Genomic DNA, 21,013 nt, shown 5'->3' on the forward strand with positions numbered 1-21,013 from the left:
GCCTTTGTCTACAGAAGACTAGAGTGGTGGAGGCAGGTGGAGAGGGATCCCTGGGCTCAGGGACCATGTGTTGGGACAGATTGACTTTAGGGGTAAAGATGACAAGAAATGGCATTTGGAGCACATCTGAGCTGCTAACAGGGTGGACAGCTGTACAAAGGGGCCAATACCACTGAAGTGGAGAACTAGGCTGGGAGATGGGGGGGAGGGCAGGAAGTAGGTGTGCACAGAATGGATGTGGTGCTACAGAGTGGCAGGGGCAGGGACCCTCCCTGGAGAGAAGGTCTTCAGAGTCAGACTCCAGGGGATGCCGAGTTGAGGGGCTAGAGCAAGGGAGGGGACACCTCATCAGGTCAGCTATACGCTCCCAACCGACGGCACTGCTCTTTACTTAACGAAATAAGGAAGTAACTGAAGAAAAAATTGAGGGGAAGTAGATGAGAGAAACTATAAAAGAATAATTTAGAAGAAGAGAAGGTAGGTTGCATCTGTGCTCAGTTCAAGTTTCTGGAAGGCAGCTGGCATTTGCTGAGCACCAGGGAGACAAGCCAGGCAAGCAGGACATGTGGCTGCTCCCGGTTCTGTTCCTTCTCGTCGTCCAAGGTGAGTGGGGCAGGGGCTTCAGGACCAAGTACCTGGAGGACCTGGGTGAGACTTAGGGGCTTTCCTGGAGAAAATGGCAGGGCCTTTCATTCATCAAGATACTTTTTCATTGAAAAGATTAGAAAAAAATTTTTTTGAAATCGAACTTCTTTTTTTTAACGTTTATTTATTTTTGAGAAAGAGACAGAGAGAGACAGGGCATGAGCAGGGGAGGAAAAGAGAGAGAGGGAGACACAGAATCTAAAGCAGGCTCCAGGCTCTGAGCTGTCAGTACAAAGTCCCACATGGAGCTCTAACCCACAAACTGCAAGATCATGACCTGAGTCGAAGTCGGATGCTTAACCGACTGAGCCACCCAGGTGCCCCTAAAAAATTCGTTTTAAGTTTTGTTACCTGAGAGGTACTAAGTTAGGTGTTGGGGAATGAAAAGAAAAATAAATAACGTAAATGGTGTCTGTTTCTAGGGCACTGTTTGTCAACCCTGGCAGATAGATTGATAGATGTTAGACGGATGGATGGATGGATGGAAGGAAGGAAGGAAGGAAGGAAGCATGGATGGATGGACGCATGGATGGATAGATGACAGATACATACATGCACTCATATATTCACATATACATAAATAATTGCTGAGGAACTTTTAAGGAGCACAGATGATCAGGTTCCAGCTGAGACCCACTCAGTAAAGGTGGGATTCAGACATCAGGATCATTTAAAAGCCTAAACAACTGGTCTTAACTTGTAGCTCGAGCTGGGAACCTCTCTCCTGAAGAACTCAGACTACAGCGAGGAAGACAGGCAGCAAAACCAGGGTGTGACAGGCTCTCTGGAGAGTTCCTCAACCCCACACATCAGCCTGCCTGAGTCCCTGCTCTGGATGATCCAAAGACAAGACTGTTGGCCCGTGTCATTAGCTCAACAAGCAAGACACTCTGAGTGTGTCACCTGGGAGGGAAGATCAGAGATGAGAAGGTGACTATTTGTGGGCTGGATGTCAAATCCTTGGATGCAGCTGGTGCTTGAGGCTCAGAGAAGATAGTAGCTAGTGCAGGACCATTTGGCTGTCCCAGCTCTGTTCCTTCTCATCCTCCAGAACCACAGGGCTTGGAGTAGGATGCAGAGAGTGACTCTTCTAGGCAGGAGGTTATCATGAGAAATAAAATGACCCCATTTACTCATCCACTGATGTTATAGAAACATGGAAGTACAAGGTATGTAGGTAAAAAACAAGCAATCACCTGTGCGAGTGAGTGTGTTTGGTGTGTGTGTGTGTGTGTGTGTGTGTGTGTGTGTGTTTAGTTCATGTCAGTTTGGAGGCTGAGGGTTTATAGGTGTGTGGGGGTTAGAGTGTCAGGGGCATGGATGGGGAGGGGGCCACGCTGTCTCCAGCTCTGGGATTCATAAATACACCTGTGGCTGCAGTGTGCGCTCTGTGCTGCTGGGAGAGGTGCTGCTTGAGGGAGGGCAGGGGACGGTGGTCAGTAGGATGGCAAGTGAGTGGAAGCCGCTCTATTGGGCAGTTAGGAGACCCAAGGAGGATGCCCAAGAGGGGTGACAGCAAAAGAAATTCTGCGGGAGATGAATGGACAGGAGGGATGTGGTGATTAGACAGAGGGCAAAGGTTCCTGGCTGGTATTCAGGGCAGGGCCAGAAGCTGCAGCAGCCCCTGGGTCAACTCTGGGCCAAGGGAGGACGAGGTGCATGTTGGTTTCTGTTTTCCAGGCCACTTCTGCACCTGCTTGGAGAGAATGGTGAGAGGCAGAGAGGGGGGCACTCTGACCACATCCTGTGAGTATAGCCCAGGATGGGAATCCTACAGGAAGTGGTGGTGTCGCGGGAAGAATTGGAATTCCTGCAAAATCCTTGTTAAGACCACTGGGTCAGAGAAACTGGTGAAGAAGGGCAGAGCGTCCATCCAGGAAAATCGTAGCCGACGCATATTCACCGTGACCTTGGAGGATCTCCGTCGGGAAGACGCAGACACCTACTGGTGTGGGATTGAGCGAACCGGCAATGACCTGGGGTACAAATTTTCTGTGGTTGTCGACCCAGGTAAGTACTACCCCTCCTGTGCTCTGGGGCCCTGGGGCCCACCCCCAGAGGAGTCAGGACTGTTTCTCTGACTTTCCAGGTAGATGGAGAGGAGTCTCAAAACTCTCCTGAGGCTATACATGTGTGTGTGTGTGTGTGTGTGTGTGTGTGCTTATGTGAGCGTGTGTGTGCATATGCAAGGGTGTATGGGGGGCGCCAAGAGTCTGAGAAAGACTGGAAGAAAAGGTGAGCCCCCACAACTCCACATGTCTCCATCTGCTCTCCCCAGAGGGGGCAGAGAAGGACAGACTTGGCCAGGACGAGCTTGTCCAGGGAAGACAGCTCCTCTTTTCCTGGTCACATCCCATCCTGCGTGGGACATCATCAGGCATACAGAGAGGAGTGGGGAGCCAGAAAGACATGATCCTGAAGGTCTTAACTACAGGACAAGAGACCTTCTCCCTGTGCCCTCTTTTCCCCCTCCCCCTTCTGGCAACGTCAGCACAAAGGAGTAAGCACGGGACTGTGCACCCAGTTCTGGGAGAAGGGAAGGTAGGTTCCACCATGGTGTGGGCACCCTCTCTTCTGGCTGCTTCTATCCTTGGAGGGGACCCTGGGCTCCCCTGCAGCTGCCCCAGAAGCACTATGGCCTCCCTAGAGACAGGCCTGGAAGGAGAGTCAGGCAATAGCCCCCGCCCTACTGCTCCACCTCTGGACCCCTGAATCTTGTCTCCAACACACAAACATACAGACGCTAGGTAGGTAATGCATCTGCTACTCAACACTCCATTTCTAAAGAGACAAAAGTCTCTTAAAACTTAGCATATGCACATATGGTATGCGAAAGTATGGAGTGTGGAGGTATGCTTGTGTAGAATGTTCCAGAAATTAACTGAAAAAGACAAAAGTAGGGAGATGTGTGCATGAGTGGAGGAGGAGTTGGTGCCAGAGAATTGGAGTCTGGACCCTTGACCCAGATGACCTTCCCCGGGCAGGCCTGGAGAAGTAAGAAAGCAAGCCCTGGGGAGGCAGGAAGGACCGCAGGGGGAAGCAGGGGCTGTGGGCACTCGGCAGTCCCAGGAGACAGGGGACCCTGGGCCTGCCAGCTCGTGGGTCACATCGCTTCAGGACAGCTGGCACAGAGCCTGCTTCAGGCCAGGCTGAGACTCAGAAAGGAGCCTGCCTGGCTGATTTAAGGCTCCAGGGATTGGGAACATGGTTCTGACATGCTCAGCTGTGCCCAGCAGGACACTGAGATGAAACTGAATGGGAATTGCCCACATAACCAGCAACCCCAATATCTCACATGGTGGTAAACTGGTGATTCTCTGCAAATCAGTAATCGTTTGTTTGGAATAATGCCAAAAAGATGCAAGAGAAAACCAACGTGGCTGAGCAGTGGCACTAAGACAGAAAGGTTCTGCACCCCTGGGGGTGGGGTGTGGAGACCATGGGAGCTACCTGTGACACTCACAACCATGCTCTTCTCTGTGTGTTTGGGCCCTGATCCAACAGACTCTCCCAAGCCTGTAGCGAGAACAATGCTGCCCAGTTGGACTTCCTCTCGTCCATTTCCCCAGGGCATCAACAGCAGCCAGCCCATGGATTTGAATAGCCCGCTAACCAGGTGAGCAGAGCTGGACCCACAGACCTTTCCCACTGTTGCCTTGGGACAGCTCTCCTCGGGACACTCTCACAGGGACCCCCATTGGCCCCCCTGATGTTTCCTCTGCTGGGGAGAAACAGCGAGGTCTGTGCTGGGTCCCCTCTTTGTTCCTCTGAGTCCTTGAAGATCTCCCCTTCCCCACGAGAAACTTAAGCTAAGTTGTTCAGCTGGGCTGCAGGAGAGAAGCTTCTGGTCTCCTTCTGACCTGGCTCCCGACCCCCAAGCAGCCAAAACAGGTGCAGGTGCTTTCAGCCTCAAGTTGCCAGAAGGGAAGGGCTCTGGATTAGCTCCCTGTGGCTGCTGGAGCAAATCACCACCACCCTGGTGGCTGAAGGCAAAACGATGTTATGATCTTAAAGTTCTGGAGACAAGGTCTGGGATGAGGCTCACTGGGCTAAATTCAAGGTGCTGGCAGGGCTGGCTCCTCCTGGAGGCTCTAAGGGAGAAGTGCTTCCTTGTCTTTTCCAGCTTCTGGAGGATGCTGCACGCCTGGCTCATGGTCCCTCCATCTGCACAGCCAGCAAGGGTGGTCAAGTCTTTCTCACCCTCATTACTCTGACACTGGCTCTCCCGTGTGCTTTCATTTATAAAGACACTGGTGATTCTATAGGATCCACCCAGATATCCCAGGATCACCTCCCCATCTCAAGGTCAGCTGCTGGCAAACTTAAATCCATCTGTATCATTAATTCCCCCATGCCATGTAACATAACACATTCACAGGTCTGGGGATTAGGACATTTTTGAGGGGGGGCATTATTCTGCCCACAGACAGTCAAGCAGGTACCTGTTCCATGGATCCAGCCCTCCCCTCCCCAAGTGCTAGGGAAATGCTGGGAAGGAATGGGAAGCTGACATTTCTGCTTTCTCACATTCCCAACATGGTCAGTCGACAGGCTGGGCCATCAGTCTGAAACCCACCCCCTCCACAGGCATCCAAAGAACAATCAATTAACTCTTTCTTCAAAGGGCAAACACCCTGCCCCAATTTCACCCCATCCGAGTTCAGGGTGAAGGTGCGTTTCCTCCCAGAAGCCCCCTTCACCGCCTCCCTTCTGGTACAGTCTCTCTTCCTTCCCTTCTCAAGGATCCTATTCCTTGGAGCTGCCCTGCTGGACGGTGTGTTCGGTTATGTGTGCAGCCAGGCACTTGGTTCATGCTTCACGATCGGCCTCTGTCCTGCTCGTGACTATTTAAAGACCAGTTGTTCTGTGGAGTCAGGAGGGGAGGATGTGGAACTTTTAGGGGACTGGGGGGCACAGGAGGAAGCCTGCAGGTGGAGAGATGGGGCGGCAGCTCCACAGGAAGTGGGGCTTGGGAAAAGAGCACAGTGGGTTCAAGGATAATCTAGGAAGTACAAAGCACCGTGTCTTCTCTCTCAAGAGAACCCCCTGTGAAATGAACATGACAAATCTTGCTCAAGGCAGGTAGAAGGAGAGAACAAGGCCAGCCTGCAGGGGGTCCTGGCACTGCTTGTAGGGGAGGGGATGAGGCAGAGGTTGAGGGGGACAGATTCTGGATACTGATGGGGGACTACCAGGGGGACATATGTGAGCAAGGGCCCAATGGTGCATAGACCATGTGTTCACGTACAGGGTACATGTGATAGTGCACCTGCTGTGCTCTACCACGTGGGGGTCAGAGTGGGGAGAGATCCTTCCCAGGAGAAGCCAGAAGGTTAACAGTTAAGTTATATGGGTGGGGTATAGGTGAAAGTGGAGAGGTAAGGCCTAGGGCAGCCCCTGAAGAAGAAAGGTTCACTCCTGTCACCATATTCTCTGCTCAGGGCCCTGCTACACAATCTTCATTTTGTGCTCTTTTTTTTTTTTTAATTTTTTAATGTTTATTTTTGAGAGAGAGAGAGAGGCAGAGCATGAGTGGGGAGGGGCAAAAAGAGAGGGAGACACAGAACCCGAAGCAAACTCCAGACTCTGAGCTGTCAGCACGGACCCTGATACAGGGCCCAAACCCACAGACTGTGAGATCATGACCTGAGCCGAAGTCGGATACTTAACCAACTGAGCCACCAAGGTGCTCCTTCACTTTGTGCTCTTGAATTTGGTAAAGTTTCCCCTGCTTGGAGACCTGCTGTTACTATGATGTGGTTGAGCAGGAGTCAGGGGGACTCAGGGGGAGATAAGTCACCCTGTGCAGGAGAACCACAGCTTCTGCCCCATGGACATCCCTACACCCTCTGGCATCTGATCAGGGAATGGACAGTGATTGCAGTTCCAAGAGAGATGAGGGTTCCTGTTAGGTGAGAACTCCTCTTGTCCTTAGGAATAAACTCTATTTCCCTCACTGCCCTGCACAGATCAGCGACCCTGGCCTTCAGTGTAGCAGCAGAGAATCCTCCTGTGTGGATCCTCCTGGTACCTCCTCTTCTTGCCACCCTCGAGTGGCTCTGCCAAGGATAAATAACTATTACATCGTTCAGGACTCTGGCCAATGATGGGTTTTCCAATTCCAGACCAACAAGTAAGCATAAAACCTCAATTAAACCAAAAAGCTTGAGATTGTGTCCACGTGGACAAATACCCCTGATGGGCCAGCTGCACAGTGGTCCGCCAATTCCACCTTCTGCTGCATCAGTACCTCCCAGAGAAAGAATTGCCTGAGCGTAAAAGATTGAAGGCAGGGTTGGACCATCACCCAACCCACATCTCATCTGTTTGCACTATATATTTCCTATTAAAATCTATGGCTTGCTGCGCTCTTTTGAGTTTTTTTTTTGTTGTTGGGAAATGATTTCAATGTTTTATATGTGAGAGGATGATCCTTTCATTCTAGGCAGTGTGAATTTAGATTACTCTAAATCCAATGTAGATTTAGATTGTTTCCAGCAACAGGGAGGTGGGAGATTAGAAAGTGAGAGGGCTGAATAAGCCCTTTTATCCCCTCAAAGAGGTCCCAACGTGGTTCCTTGTATGCAGATGCAAAATTTCACTGATGGCCAAGAGAGGTAAAGAAAAGTATAGGGATCTATGTCAGGAAATTATTTTCTGTAATTTTAAAAAGTGTATTGTGGTATATGTATACCTCAAACTTTACAAAGTCTTCACATGCTAAGTACACAGTCTAATCAGCTTTTTTAAAGCATGGAATACCTGGGTTACTGTCATCTCAAACAAGATCTTAATAGGGGTATGGATGTATGACTATAAATTTGACAAAACTCGTTGAAGTTTCTCTTTTTCCCTCTGTAAGTAATAAGTGTTTTGTGGGGAAGGACTTTGTAACCATGTAAATACTCACCTGTCCCTTTATCTACATCAGTGGCCTCTGGGCCCAGGGGACTTGCCCAATGATCACAAGAAACAGTTCATTTCTGTCTCTTCATTTGTCCCTTGGCCCCACTGGTCTTTAGGTGCATGGGATCCAGGAGCCATTTGGACTTTTCCATATAGAGGGGACAGTCTAAGAGGCTCAGATCTGTCCCCATCACAGCTGTGATGCTGTCCATCCTCCAGGCACCTCAGACTCACCATCACCCACTCCTGGGTTTGGCCTGACCTTTGGCCTTTCCACCTCCCCACCCGCCCCTGTCACTTACCCCTCCCCCAAGCTGAGTAATGGCAAGCCCAGAATGTGCAGCTCTTTGTGTTTAACTTCGTCTACCTCACTCATCAAAAACAACACAAGCTTTTTTCTTTGATAATTTTCGAAGGTATACATGTTTCCTCTCAATAGGGGGGCAGGGGTTTTTGGGTTTTCTCTTTTCTACTTACATTCTTCCTGGGCTCTGTCTACTCTTTTTTTGTATGTATCCATATTTAATAATGAACCATTTTTATTGGAACTATAATACCATGTTGCCCCCAAATTATATGTCGAAGTCCTAATCAGGGAAGATATCAAGGACCCACCAGTTGAGAAGTCTTTCCAAGTGTCTAGAGTAATGGCAGAGGAGATTTTAGAGACTACTTACTTACCTGGATTCCTACAGATCAGAGAATGCTAAGATGAAATGTTTAGACTAGCATGGTGTCTGTGCCCATTCTTTATAAGGTAGTCTCATATGGAATAGGAACCATATGTAAAGTGGGTACCCCAAAACATAACTGTTTACTAGACAGAAGCAACCTTGCACATCCTGGGAGGTATAGAAACTACACCAGACTTGGGATCAAAGGCTTTGTTTCCAGTTCTGGCTCAGGTGCCACTGGTTCTGTGTCTTCTGTCTGGCCTCAGTTTCCTCATGGGTAAAGTGAAGTGTTTAATGACCCATATGGTTTCTTGAGCCCCATTTGTCTAGAATCAGGGAGATACTCAGAGGACTTGTGTGTCTGCCTCACATGCAATGGTTGTCAGTGAAAGTTTTGAAACAATGTAAATCACCAGTTCCTCATCAAATTTCAATTTAGTCCTTTATATGCTTATACCAATATACGCTAAAATGGCTTTTATTTTGCTCCGAGGGTTTACACTCCATTACTACCATTATGTGTTTTGATGTTCAAATTGTCCCAGATTTGGCCAGTGGGAGCCCCTTCGAGCGGCTTCCTGTCCTTTTGATGTGTCTCTCTGGCCCTTGACCTCTTCCTCTTTTGCGACACAAGATGTCCAAGGCTCAACTTGTCAGTTCTGTGTCCCAGCCCTGGAATCAGCCACTTCTCAAAGAACTCTACTTCCTTTTAGTGGAGAATGATTTTCGAGAAGCCAAAGGCCCAGGAGCTGGGTGCTCTCTAGTTATTAGGATGTCCCTTTTCCTAGGTCCTCTGCAGATACACCTACATATACAGGTAACTGATGGAAACATACTCCCAGTTGTATTCACATCTATGGGCTTTCAGGAACAGCCTGAAACTATCAGTTCCCTGCAATGCTCCCAATTCCCAGTCAGAACCACAGGGCTCATTCTAGTTTTCTGGTTTTCTCTATTTGTGACTCTCCTTTTGCACTGTGAGAAACTTGACTTCTGGAAGCTTCCGTATATTTACTTATGGGTCAATACCACTACGTGTAACCAATCTCCCTTGGAAGGTGCATCAACACCCATGCCCAGCTCTTAGGCATTTCCTCTTGTGAAGTATGCTTCTTATTTGATTTGAACTTCTTTTCTTTTCTTTTCACCCATAAGCTTTTGAAGGTGCTACTCCCTCTACAAATAAAAGTTGATATTTGCCAAAGTCTAGTGTAAGGAGGGAGGCGGCTGGGAGGGTCTGCAAGCTGGAGCAGGTGGCAGCCTGGAACCTCTCTCTTTCGATGAGGGCACGTGTCCTATTGGTTCTCAGCTCACCCACCACCACCAACCTGGTAGCTCTCTGCTTGGCAGCCTTTTGCCACTCCTTCTCCCCTCTCATCCACTCCCATCTGCTACAGCATTCTCCACTGCCTGGGGGCCCAGGTCATGTGCATCAATATGCCAAGTCTGCCATTCAGAGCATAAAGATAAAGAATTGACCACATCCAATGGTGGGGATGTGGGGTGGTCATTTATTAACACATTGAAAGAAGGGTAGAAATTTATAATCTTTTTGGTAATATGCACCAAATTGGAAAATGTACTGACCAGTAACACAGCTATTTTTTTAAATTGGAATGTACTTTACAAGTATATCCATAAATGTGTATCAAGTCATACATGCAAGGCGATTCATTACAGAGTTGCATGTAGTTGCAAAAAAAAAAAAAAAAAAAAAAAAACAAAAACAAAAACAAAAACCCAAAACAACGGAAATGTCCAACGCAAGCAAAAACAAGTCATGATACATAAATATCATGGAATACTATGAAGCCATTAAAAACAAAATTCTATAGATATTGTTATAGAATGATTTTTAAAATACATTAAGTGAGAGAACAATATATGCTATTTTTTGGTGACGAGAGGAAAGATACACACACATATATATACTTCGGATGCATAGAGTTTTTTCAGTGGACACACACACATGCTCTTTATCTCTTACACACTCAGAGACACACACACACACAGACACACACGCTGGTTACAGTCCTTACCTTTGGGTAGGGTTGTACTATAGAAGACAGAACATACTTTTCTACTTCACATTTTGTGTATTTTTAAAATTTCTCTTTCTAAAAATCCACAATATAAAAATTGGCATATCTGCCCAATTTTTCACTAGCTCCCTCTTGCTGAGGAGATGCCAGTGGTCCATGAGGGAAGAGTACTTCCCTGGGTCAATGGTCACTTGGACCCACGGTCATCTCCAACTCTCCTAATCCCACACCAGGCTGTGTCTGCATTGACTTGCCTGAGTTCCTCCGTGTGTATTTAGAAGCCAGAGCTGGTTCATTGAATTAAGAAGATGCAAATCACGACCTGCTGCATGAGGAGGCACAACCACCCACGTGGGTGGGCAGGTAGGTAGCTCCCTCCATAGCCACACTCCCACTTTAGGGACATGAACCACCCAGGGACAGGGACGTTTTAATGAAAGGCGCAGTTTCAATACACCCACACGATGGAAGCAGCGTCACAACATTTATTGTTTACAGATCCAGGGGAGAGCCTGAGGAAGGGCAGTCCCCCATCCTGGACCACGAACAAGCAGGAGACTGAGAGCCCCTGTGACTTACAAGGGGGTCGGGGAAGAGGTCACTGATTTTTCACAGAATGAAATCCAAGGGGTTAATTTAAAAGGTGCCCCAGAAAAAGCAAAGAAGGAACTTATGGAAGAATTCTAAGCTTGGGTCCTTATCTAAATTTCCAGATTTCAGGAGTGAACAGGGATGTCATTTTGTAAAACGCCTGGGAGCAACTCAGAAAAACACCAGCTCATTTTTTTCAAAAGTTGTTTTACTTCCCCCATATGAGCATGGAGAATGTGCACTTTTTCTGATTGATGGACACATGGTTCTTCTTCAACTCTGATCCAGTGGTTTGAACAACGATGTTGCAGCTACTCAAATCAGCATCTTGACACCAGGACCTCACGTAGGTCTCCCACTCTGGGCCATAGTGACATTTCATGGTCACTTGCAGAGGAAAGGAGAAGGAAGGAAATATATGAAGAAAAGAAAAACATTAATTTGAAGTAGGAAGGAAATATAAAACAGAGAAGACCAAAAAGCCAACAATTGCTTTTTTTTTTTTACAAAAACAAAACCTAGAAAGATATTCATGATAAAAGGAGAGATCTGAATAACTGATACCAGGGATGAAAAAGGGTATTCACACAATATCCTGTGCATATATAAGAAGGTAAGATAATTAGGGAATAGGATAATAAAAGGATATCTAACCAAGTTTAAGCCAATAAGTTTGAAACTCAGGGTGAAATAAAAAATCTCTAGCAAAAATTATGTAATGTGCTAAAATAGGAACAAAGAGAAATAGAAAACCTGAATCATCTTACAACTATTTAAATGAATCATATTCATTATCAAAAAACTCTCCAACAGGCACCTGGCTCACTCAGTCCTTAGAAAATGCTACTCTTGATCTCAGCATCAGGAATTCAAGCCTCCTGTTGGGTGTAGAGCTTACATACAAAAAAGTAAAACACCTCTCCAAAGGGAAACTCCAGACACAGAGCTTCAATGGAGATTTCCACTAAACATTTAAGGAAGAAATAATGTCTATCTTACACAAAAAATTCCAGGACATAGGAAAAGAGGATGCAATCCCAAATCCATTTATGAATCTAGCATAATCTTGATTTCAAAACCTGACAAGGACAGTGCAATAAGAAATACTATAGGCAAATCCACTCATGCACATAAATGCAAAAGTCTGCAACCAAAAATCAGCAAGCTGAATCCAGGGATATATAAGCAAGATAATACATCATCACCAAGTTGGGTTTATCCCAAGAATGCAAAATTGTTTGAACATGAGAATATTAATAAGTATAATATGCCACATTAACAGACTAAAGGAGAAAAATCATATGATCATCTCATAGATACGGACAAAAAGTATTTGATAGATTTAAACAGCGCTTTGACTATGGAGGCCATTCTGGACCTCAGAAATCAACTACACCACCCCAACTATGCTGGGGCCCTTTCCCTCTGACACTGGATATGGAGCAGAGGGTGGGAATAGCCACTATGAAGTCCCAGCCCCAAACTCCAGAAAGAGCAGGAACACAGGGCACCAGAGGTCCAGGAAAGCATTGGCAGGAATTGGAGTCTCTGGGTCCCATGGAAGGAGGTCCCTTTGGCCTATGGGCTGAAACTGGGACCATCACCTTGCTCTCTGTGGGCAATAGACTCAGACACTGCATTGTGCAGAGAAACACATGCCCAGAAAGGCTTGATCCAGTCCTGGAGGAGGTACTGGGAGCCATGAGAGCATCTAATAGAAGCCCCAAGGGATCAGTCAGGTTCTAGGAGAACTCAGGACTCAACCACCCTGTGTGACAGTTCACTCTGAGTGACACTGAAGTCACTGGAGAGGAACCTCAGGGCCCAGGACAGAGCAGGCTCTAAAGACACACAGCCACACTTACACATACTCTTACCTGGGTCAATGGTCACTTTGACTTTGACCCCAAGGTCAGTTCCAGATTTCTCAATCCCACACCAATAGGTGTCTGCATCGTTCCACCTGAGCTCCTCCATGGTCACGGTGAACATGCGCATTTTCTGATTGTCCTGGATGGACACTTGGTTACCCTTTGCTTTCTCCCCTGATCCATTGGTTTTCACAAGGATACGGCAGTTCTCCCAATTAGCTCCTCGACACCACCACTTCTTGTAGGTCTCCCACCCAGGTTCATAGCGACACTGCACGGTCAGCGAGCCCCGCACGGGGCCACTCACTGCATTTGACACTGCCATGAGGGGATATGAGCCTGAAAAACACAAGTCCACGTGCCTGTCACCACCACACCCCATTGCCTGAGGAAGAGCCACAGCCTCCTGTATCACAAATGATTCCAATAAACCCAAGTACCTGATGAGTTGAATAACAGTCAAAGAAGGAATAGACCTTCCACAAGACAGACCTTTGTCCTTCAAAACTCCAGTGGGTCAAATCCACCCCAGAAATCACCTAAGAGCGCAACTACAGATCTCAAAGAATCAAAAACACCCATACTGAGCAATGGCAACATCCTATAACCCACTCCTCCCCCTCCCCGTGGCCAATGTCATCTGGAGAGCAAATGACCCAAGGAAAGGCAAGACCCCAGTACACTTTGGCCCACTGCTCTCATGCAAGATGTTGGCTCTGTGGTTTCAGATCTTTTCATTTTTCAAGAGTAACCAGGAATCTGGATTTTGTGTGGACCTCTCTATGTTAAAACACTGGTGGTCACTTAAAGTCCTCCTATAAGTGAAGTCATCTGATTTTTGTCTTCCTCTAATTTCACTTAGCATAATACCCTCTAGTTCCATCCACATAGTTGCAAATGGCAAGATTTCATTCTTTTTGATTGCCAAGTAATACTCCATTGTGTGTGTGTGTGTGTGTGTGTGTGTGTGTGTGTGTGTGTATGAAGGGAAACAAAAATAATATAAAAACAGGGAGGGAAACAAAACAGAAGAGACTCATAAATAGGGAGAACAAACTGTGGATTACTGAGGGGTTGTGAGAGGGGGGATGGGCTAAATGGGTAAGGGGCACTAAGGAATCTACTCCTGAAACATCATTGCACTATATGCTAACTAACTTGGATGTAAATTTTAAAAAATAAAAAATAAAATTAAAAAAAACACTGGTGGTCAGCACATAAATAGAGCAAAGGAATTTCTGTGTCTTTAAGTATTAAGAAATTATCTTCAAAACTATGTGACAAATTCACTATTGGGGCAAATTCTTTGATTCCTGGAAATTGTTTTCCCAAGAATATTGAATATTCAAGTTCTTTCATGGTTCTTGAGTTGGTTCTATTCTTTTGGTTTGTTTTTCCAAGAAAGTTACCTATTTCATGGAGTATGTATTAGCATAAAGTCCTGTAATTACAAGGTACTTTTCATGGGGCACCTGGGTGGCTCAGTTGGTTGAGTGTCTGAGTCTTGATTTCAGCCCAGGTTATGATCTCACAGTCATGGGACTGAGTCCTGAATCAGGCTCTGCACTAACAGAGCAGAGCCTGCTTGGGATTCTCATTCTCCTTCCCTGTCCCCTGCCCTTGATCATGCTCTCTCTCTCAAAATGAATAAATACTAAAAAAAAAAAAAAAAAGAAACAAAGTCCTTTCATAATCAAAATGTTCATATCTTGGGGCACCTGGGTGTCTCAGTCAGGCTTTTGGTTTTTGCTCAAGTCATGATAAAACAGTTCCTGATATTGATCCCTACACTGGGCTCTGTGCTGACAGAGCAGAGTCTGCTTGAGATTCTCTCCCACTCTCTGCCCCCCCCTTTCTGTCTGTCTGTCTCTCTCTGTCAAAATAAAGCAACTTTAAAAAATAATTCAAACGTTCGTATCTATTATAATTACACATTCTGACTACATGGCACTGCTTGATTTTTGTTGATTACACATGCTGCAAGATATCTTCCTTTCCGTTTCTCCTTCCCTCCTCTTTGTCTTTTGCACATTAACCCAGTTTGAGATTAGTTTGTAAATATTACTGTTTTTATTTCCTAAGTTGTTAACTTCTCATATATATAATTTGTTCCTCTTATTTCCTCAACATTACCATTGTGCTCTTTTTCCAGTTTGCTAAGTTAAAGACAGTGATAATTTTGTTTTTTTCTAAAATGAGAAAATATTGTTTAAGGCTAAGGATTTATTTTTGTCCAATTTAAAAATTGAAGTATAATTCACATATCATACATTTTAAAGTGGTTTTCAGATATTCATGAAGTTGTGCAACATCACCTCTAATTCCAGAACATTTTTGTCACCTCAGAAAGAAATCCTACACCCAATCTCTCCTCACTTCCCTCTTGCCTGAAGCTTTTGAAATCACTAATCTACATTCTGTCTATAACTTTCTCCCTTCTGGATATTTCATATGAACGGAATCTTACAATTAATGGCCTTTTTTTCTAGCTTCATTCATTTAACATAATAATTGTTCAGGTTTATCCACCAAGTAGGGTATGTGGGCACTTCAGTCCTTGGTAGGGATTGGCCACATTTAGTTTCTCATTCATCAGTTGACGATATATGGGTTGTTTTCACCTTTTGGCCAAGTGAGTAATATTGCTGTGAGCAGTTATGTCTTAGTCTTTGCACTGACTCATGAGAAGGGAAGCTGATACTGTGCTCACAGTCAGAAGCTCCAGAATGGGTTTGTTCAAGAGCCCATAAGAAGCTGCTACGATTCTGGGAAGTCTCTGAGAAACTCCCACCAATGATCTCAGTCTCCACCAACAGAGTGAGGGTTCCCAAGTGCTTGACAAGAAGTCACTCTGAATCTCCCACCCACCCATGGGCCCTTCAGCTGCCTCCAGAGTGTAAGGCTGCTTTCCCACCTCCCAAATCTCTGGCAAGTACTTCCATTGACAAACTCCAACCCACAGAAGGAAGGCGATTGGGGGAAACAGGATTCCAGGATTTTGCTTAGTGAAGTGGAAGAAGGCTTAGATGGGTTGGTAGTGATGTCAATCTGACAACAGATGAGCTAGGCTTGCTTGCCCCTTGATCAATTCTGTCTCTATGTTGTCAAAGACTAATGTTTGTGTTGCCCCAGAATTCATATGTTGAAGTCTTAACCTCCCCTGTGATGTTTAAAGATGATGCCTTTCTTTCTCTCTGTCTCTGTCTCTGTCTCTCTCTCTGTCTCTGTCTCTCTCTTTCTCTCCTTGCTTATGCACAAAAAGCGGTCACCATGAGAATGTGGTGCCTGAAAACCAGAAGGAGAGCTTTTATCACAAACTGAATCAGCCCGCACCTTGGTCTTTGACTCCCCAGCCTTCAGAATGTGAGAAAATAAATTTCTATAGTTTAAGCCACTCAGTCTGTGGTATGTTGCTATTATGACTAATACATATTTGTAACCCTTTCATCCCCACATGAACTTCCACATTAAGAACATAATAATATGCAAGTTTTCCCAAAATTGTCTGCTTGGAGATCTCCTTATCAGAGTTTTTCTCTTCTACACATATGATGATGAAGTCAATGGATGAATAAATGAGGTTATTTTATTGCCCCTGATAACCTCCTTCCCAGAAGAAACACTATCTGCATCCAGCCCCAAACCCTGTGGTTCTTTCCAATGACAGGGAGCAGAGCTGGGGCAGCCAAATGGTCCGATAGTAGTTCCTATCCCTTCTGAGCATCAAGCACTAGCTACCTCCAAGGATGTAACATCCAGTCCACAAATAAACTCCTTCTAATCCCTGGTCTTCCTCCCCCAGTGACACCACTCAAAGTGTCTCAGTTGTTGCGCTGGAAGACAGGTCTTTGGATCATCCAGAGCAGAGACTCAGGCTGACTGATACGTGGGGATGAGCAACTCTCCAGAGATCCTGTAACACCCAAGTTTTGCTGGCGTCTTCCTACCTATACTCTAGCTCTTCAGAAAAGAGGTTCCCTGCTTGAGGGACAAATCAAGACCAATTGTGCATACTTTCAAATGATCCAGATCCAGATGTCTGAACCCCACCTTGACTGAGTGGGTCTCAGCTGGAGGTTGGACTCCTTAAATATTCCTCAGGAATTCATGCATTTAACTACCATCTATCCATCGTCCATCCATCCATCCATCCATCCATTCATGTATCTGTCATCTGTCTATTGATTTATCTGCCGGGGACAACAAACAGTGCCCTAGAAAACAGGCATAGTTTGTGTTATTTATTTTTATTTTCCTTCCCCAACACCTAACTTAGTACCTGTCTGGTAACAAAGCTTTTAAAATAGTTTTTTAATGAATGAGTGTCTGGATCAATGAAAGGCTCTGTGATTTCCATGTGGGACAGATGCTGTCATCGTTCTGCCCCGATCCTTAAGGTGCTCAGTCCTGAAGGCCCCACGCTACTCACCTTGGACGATGGGAAGGAACAGAACCAGGAACAGCCACATGTCCTGCCTGCCTGGGTTGTCTCTCTGATGCTCAGCTAATGCCAGTTGCCCTCTGGGGACTTGAACTGAACTCAGAGGCAAAGTGCTTGCTTTTCTCTAAATCATTTTTTTTTTAGTTTCTCTCACCTACTTCCCTTATTTTTTTTTTTTCTTCACTGACTTCCTAATTTCATTCATTAGAAGAAAAGTAGTGCCGTCCTTTGGGAGCCTATGGCTGATGTTATCATGTGTCTTCAATGATTTGGGGAAGCAAAGCATCCCACTGGCCAGGGTGCTACTTGCAATTGTGTGTGGGGAGCCAGCTGCCAGCAAACCAGGTGACCCAGTGCAGGAGGACAGGGACACAGAACCTCAGAGTCGGGTCCAAGGGAGGGATGGGCACACATTGGGTTTGTACCTGAGGAAGAATCAGTGCTCAGGGCTCACACCCAGCCTCGCTGCACATACAGCCCCATCCCGGACCCCCTTCCAGGCAGCCCATGTCAGTGCATACCAGACCACGTCTCCTACCCTGGGCCCTGGTACAGCCCAGATCCTGAACCACTGCCCCTCCATCTCAGGCTTCTCGATGAGATCTTGAGTCCTTCTGAGGCAGAGGTGTCATGGGGAGATTATAAGGAAGGAGAAGTCGCCTTTTCCCGTCAGTCTCATTGTACCCTAGATGCTTCCTCTGTCAACCCTTGGCAGATTTCCCCTGGGTGTGGGCTGTTGGCCACTTCCCAGCTCCAAACTGCTTATGTTAATGATTCCTAAGTGACTTTCACACAGGTGTCCACTTTTCCTTCAGGTGTCCCCTCCTGACGGTCCCCTGTTCCCTTTCCCTCTCCTCTCTGAATCAATTCTTTTGTCTCCTTTTTCCATCTATGTTTACCATGTTTGTGAGTTTGGTTGTACTTTTTGAGGGTGGGTTTCTTGTGTTTTGTGCTTTTATTTGCTCTTCTAATCTTTAGATGAAATATTTAGTTTGGGAATCACATTATTTTGAAATCATTACTTATTTTGGGAGAGAGATAGATGCTTAACTAACTGAGCCATGCATAGGCCCAAGGAATTATATTATTATTTCAAAAGCTCCCAGTCTGTTCTCTCTTTGCAGATGTTTTAGAAAATTCTCCTCATTTGTGGTCATGTTTTGGTTTGGCTGGTCTTGTTTGGTCCTTCTCTTTCATATCACATGTTTGACTCAAATGTCTGATCATTGTTGGTTATCTGATTGTAACTGAGGTTGAGCCAAAACATAGCCTACTGGGGCTCTGAGCATGTGGGTGCAAAACACCATGTGAAATAGGTGTGTCGTATTGTGTCTAATTATTTACCCTTCCATCCCGTCTTGACCTACAGGCTATGCTTTCCCACAAGCCGCCGAGGAGTATTCTAAATACCACAGTGAAGAGGCTTAAAGGTGGCCTCCAGCATCCTCTTTAGTTCCCTTGGTTTCCACATATATTTTATTAAGTTAAAGAGCCTCCTGGGAGCTGGAAATGTTTCTCTCTTGATTTGGGAACTGGTTCCATGGAGTGTTTATTTCTGCAGATGTATTGAACTGTGCACTTCTGATGTGTGCACTTCCTATGTGTATTTTATACTCCAATAAAAAGGTTTTAAATTTTACCATGGAAATCTTTCCAAGCCATCACATATGTGCTTATCAACCCCTTAAATAGCAGCCTTAATGTTTCATTGTGTGACGGTAGCATAATTAACTATTCCTATATGGATGACAGTTGACCCTGTTTCTAGCTTTTTACTCTTGCAAACCTATGCTGCAGGCTTCTAGTTCAGGTAAGATGAAGTCAACACACTCCAAAGACCTCCCCACGCCGCCCCGACTACAGCTGAGAACTCAGGCAGAATACATGGAGCTGCTATCTGAGTATTTTGCAAACTGAACCCTAGTAAGAGATTGGGGAAGGAAACTGGACCAATCCAGCTGTGTGTTTTCTGGTTATGGTTCCTTCTATAGCCTCCCGCCTGAGTGTGAACCCTGTAGCCCACATCCTGAAAGTGCACTCTCAGCAGGGATCTTAAGTGCTCCAGAAGAGGGGGAAAGGGAAGCCCTAATGGGAGATGGGGTCAGATGACCAGAGTGTTCTTGGTGTTTGTGTTTTCTTTCCCTCCCACCAGGTCCCCAGCAAGCCACAGCACCGAAGCTGCAACTCCATCTGAAGCCGCTGGGGGCCAACAGTTGGAACTCTGAAGGAGAAGAGTCCTCCCAGCCCAGAAGAGCTAGGGTCCCAAGACCTGGGGTTAGAAATACCAGTTCATCTTCTCCCTCTTTGTTCTCCTTCTGCTTGCACCTAAAAGCAAACCCAATGACAGGAAATACAAAGAAGATTGGGGAGAAAAAAGCGTCCGCTCTCCAAGCTTCCCAACCAAAGGACCAGGATGGGAAGGGGTGGAGGCTCTGAAAGCTGGGCAGGGAATTGGGGGATGGAGAAGAGGAAGCAGCTGAAAAAAGGGATCCTAGGCCTACCAGGCTCGCGCCCCAGCTGTGTGCGCTCCTAATCAGACGCTGGAGAAATACTCCACGTTGAGAACTTGGTAAAGACCTCCACTGGAGGGCGCCCAAGTGGCACATCTGAGGAGCACCTGCCAGGCTCCAGAGAACTCCACCACAGGACACGGAACCGCAGTCCACAGAAGCCACATCACCACTTGAGGCCCTAGCCTCACCAGCTGGACTGCCTGCCAAGAATGAAACCAAAGTCAGAGTTAAAGACCTTTCCAGCGAGGTGATTACCATTGTTTTGCAGTTCGTGGTGGTTAGTTCCGTGAAATGATGCATGCGTTAAACACATAGAACCAAACACCATCACATAGTTGTACTTTATGTAAGCTTTGAGAAGTAGTAAAAACAACAAGAAAAAAGTTTGAAACAGTGCACTTTGTATATATGTGGTTTATTTATCCCAATTACACCTCAATCAAACTTGAGAAAAAAGGGAGGGAGGGAAAAGTTTGAGGGGAGGCCAATATTCTTGCCCACTATCCCTTCATAGTTCTCAGTTGTAGGCAGAAGCCCCAGGGTTTATTGGGACCCCACCCCAGGGTTTATTGGGACCCCACTCCCCACCCCAGGAGAAAGCGTGGCTATCACACACCAACACAAACAGAGGCAAAAGGGCTGTGGGCAGGCTGTCCCAAGATGGGCCACTTTGGCAAGAAGATTATTTTGAGCTAAAGGCAGTCAAGACCCTGTGGGCTCCAGAGAAACCTTTGACCCTCCCTTAATTATATACAAGAATCTCAATTGGAGGGTTTTTGCAGATAAGGGTTATTATGAGGGATAAATGTTATCTGAGTAACTCAACTGCATGGCAGGGCAAACGTTTGTTTACACACATTTACTGGTTTTAATCTCCCTGTGAGTTGCTTTTTTTTCCCCTTTGAGTTCCCAGACCACTACCCCCTTTTCCTTAATTCAAATTGACATTTATACCCTTTATGCCTGACTGCCATGTCAGTGTGAGTTCTCCACATACATACTATTAAATTTTAATTTCTTCTGTTAATCTATCTCATATGAATTTGATTCTTAGTCCAGCTAGAAGGACCTTGAAGGACCCAGGAACTCTTTCTCCCTGAGAAGGGGATGGGACATTCTTGCTCCCCAACAGTTGGTGTAGTCAGCAGGACTAGCTGGATACCGCTCACTGAGACTCTGCCACAGCTGAGATGCCCCCAGGACATATGACATATAGCCAGCAGAAGGTAAGATTTCTTACCATGCCAGGCTCTTGGAATGGCTATTTGCTGAGGCCAAGGAAATAGCATGATGAGAGTCCCTATCTCTCTCAATTTTGATGAGCAGGAGA

The 21,013-nt window shown here is 46.1% G+C and overlaps 2 protein-coding genes across 2 annotated transcripts; one reads left to right on the plus strand and one right to left on the minus strand.

The window, feature by feature from the left end:
- Positions 1 to 563: 563 nt before the first annotated feature.
- LOC125927649 (CMRF35-like molecule 5) lies at positions 564 to 7,008 on the plus strand. Its single transcript, XM_049638146.1, has 4 exons — positions 564 to 603; positions 2,212 to 2,653; positions 4,133 to 4,261; positions 6,615 to 7,008. Exons 1-4 carry the CDS (start codon positions 564 to 566, stop codon positions 6,715 to 6,717), a joined length of 714 nt encoding a protein of 237 aa, XP_049494103.1. The 3' UTR covers positions 6,718 to 7,008.
- Positions 7,009 to 10,472: 3,464 nt separating this feature from the next.
- On the minus strand, positions 10,473 to 17,767 carry LOC125926408 (CMRF35-like molecule 7). The gene is made up of 3 exons (XM_049635835.1): positions 17,159 to 17,767; positions 12,736 to 13,068; positions 10,473 to 11,245 (listed from the first exon to the last, which is right to left on the minus strand). Exons 1-3 carry the CDS (start codon positions 17,196 to 17,198, stop codon positions 11,067 to 11,069), a joined length of 552 nt encoding a protein of 183 aa, XP_049491792.1. The 5' UTR covers positions 17,199 to 17,767; the 3' UTR covers positions 10,473 to 11,066.
- Positions 17,768 to 21,013: the final 3,246 nt, after the last annotated feature.

This window comes from Panthera uncia, chromosome E1, assembly GCF_023721935.1.
Source record: "Panthera uncia isolate 11264 chromosome E1, Puncia_PCG_1.0, whole genome shotgun sequence".
Lineage (NCBI taxonomy): Eukaryota > Metazoa > Chordata > Mammalia > Carnivora > Felidae > Panthera > Panthera uncia.

What these genes read in the sequence shown, in the direction of transcription:
- LOC125927649 (XM_049638146.1), top strand. Translation starts at nt 564, where the DNA reads ATGTGGCTGCTCCCGGTTCTGTTCCTTCTCGTCGTCCAAG. An exon ending in TTTTCTGTGGTTGTCGACCC is followed by an intron (nt 2,654 to 4,132) that starts AGGTAAGTACTA and finishes CTCTGTGTGTTT; the next exon opens with GGGCCCTGATCCAACAGACT. An exon ending in TTGAATAGCCCGCTAACCAG is followed by an intron (nt 4,262 to 6,614) that starts GTGAGCAGAGCT and finishes TGCCCTGCACAG; the next exon opens with ATCAGCGACCCTGGCCTTCA.
- LOC125926408 (XM_049635835.1), bottom strand. Translation starts at nt 17,198, where the DNA reads ATGTGGCTGTTCCTGGTTCTGTTCCTTCCCATCGTCCAAG. An exon ending in GTTCCTTCCCATCGTCCAAG is followed by an intron (nt 13,069 to 17,158) that starts GTGAGTAGCGTG and finishes TGTGTTTTTCAG; the next exon opens with GCTCATATCCCCTCATGGCA. An exon ending in CAAAGTGACCATTGACCCAG is followed by an intron (nt 11,246 to 12,735) that starts GTAAGAGTATGT and finishes TTCCTCTGCAAG; the next exon opens with TGACCATGAAATGTCACTAT.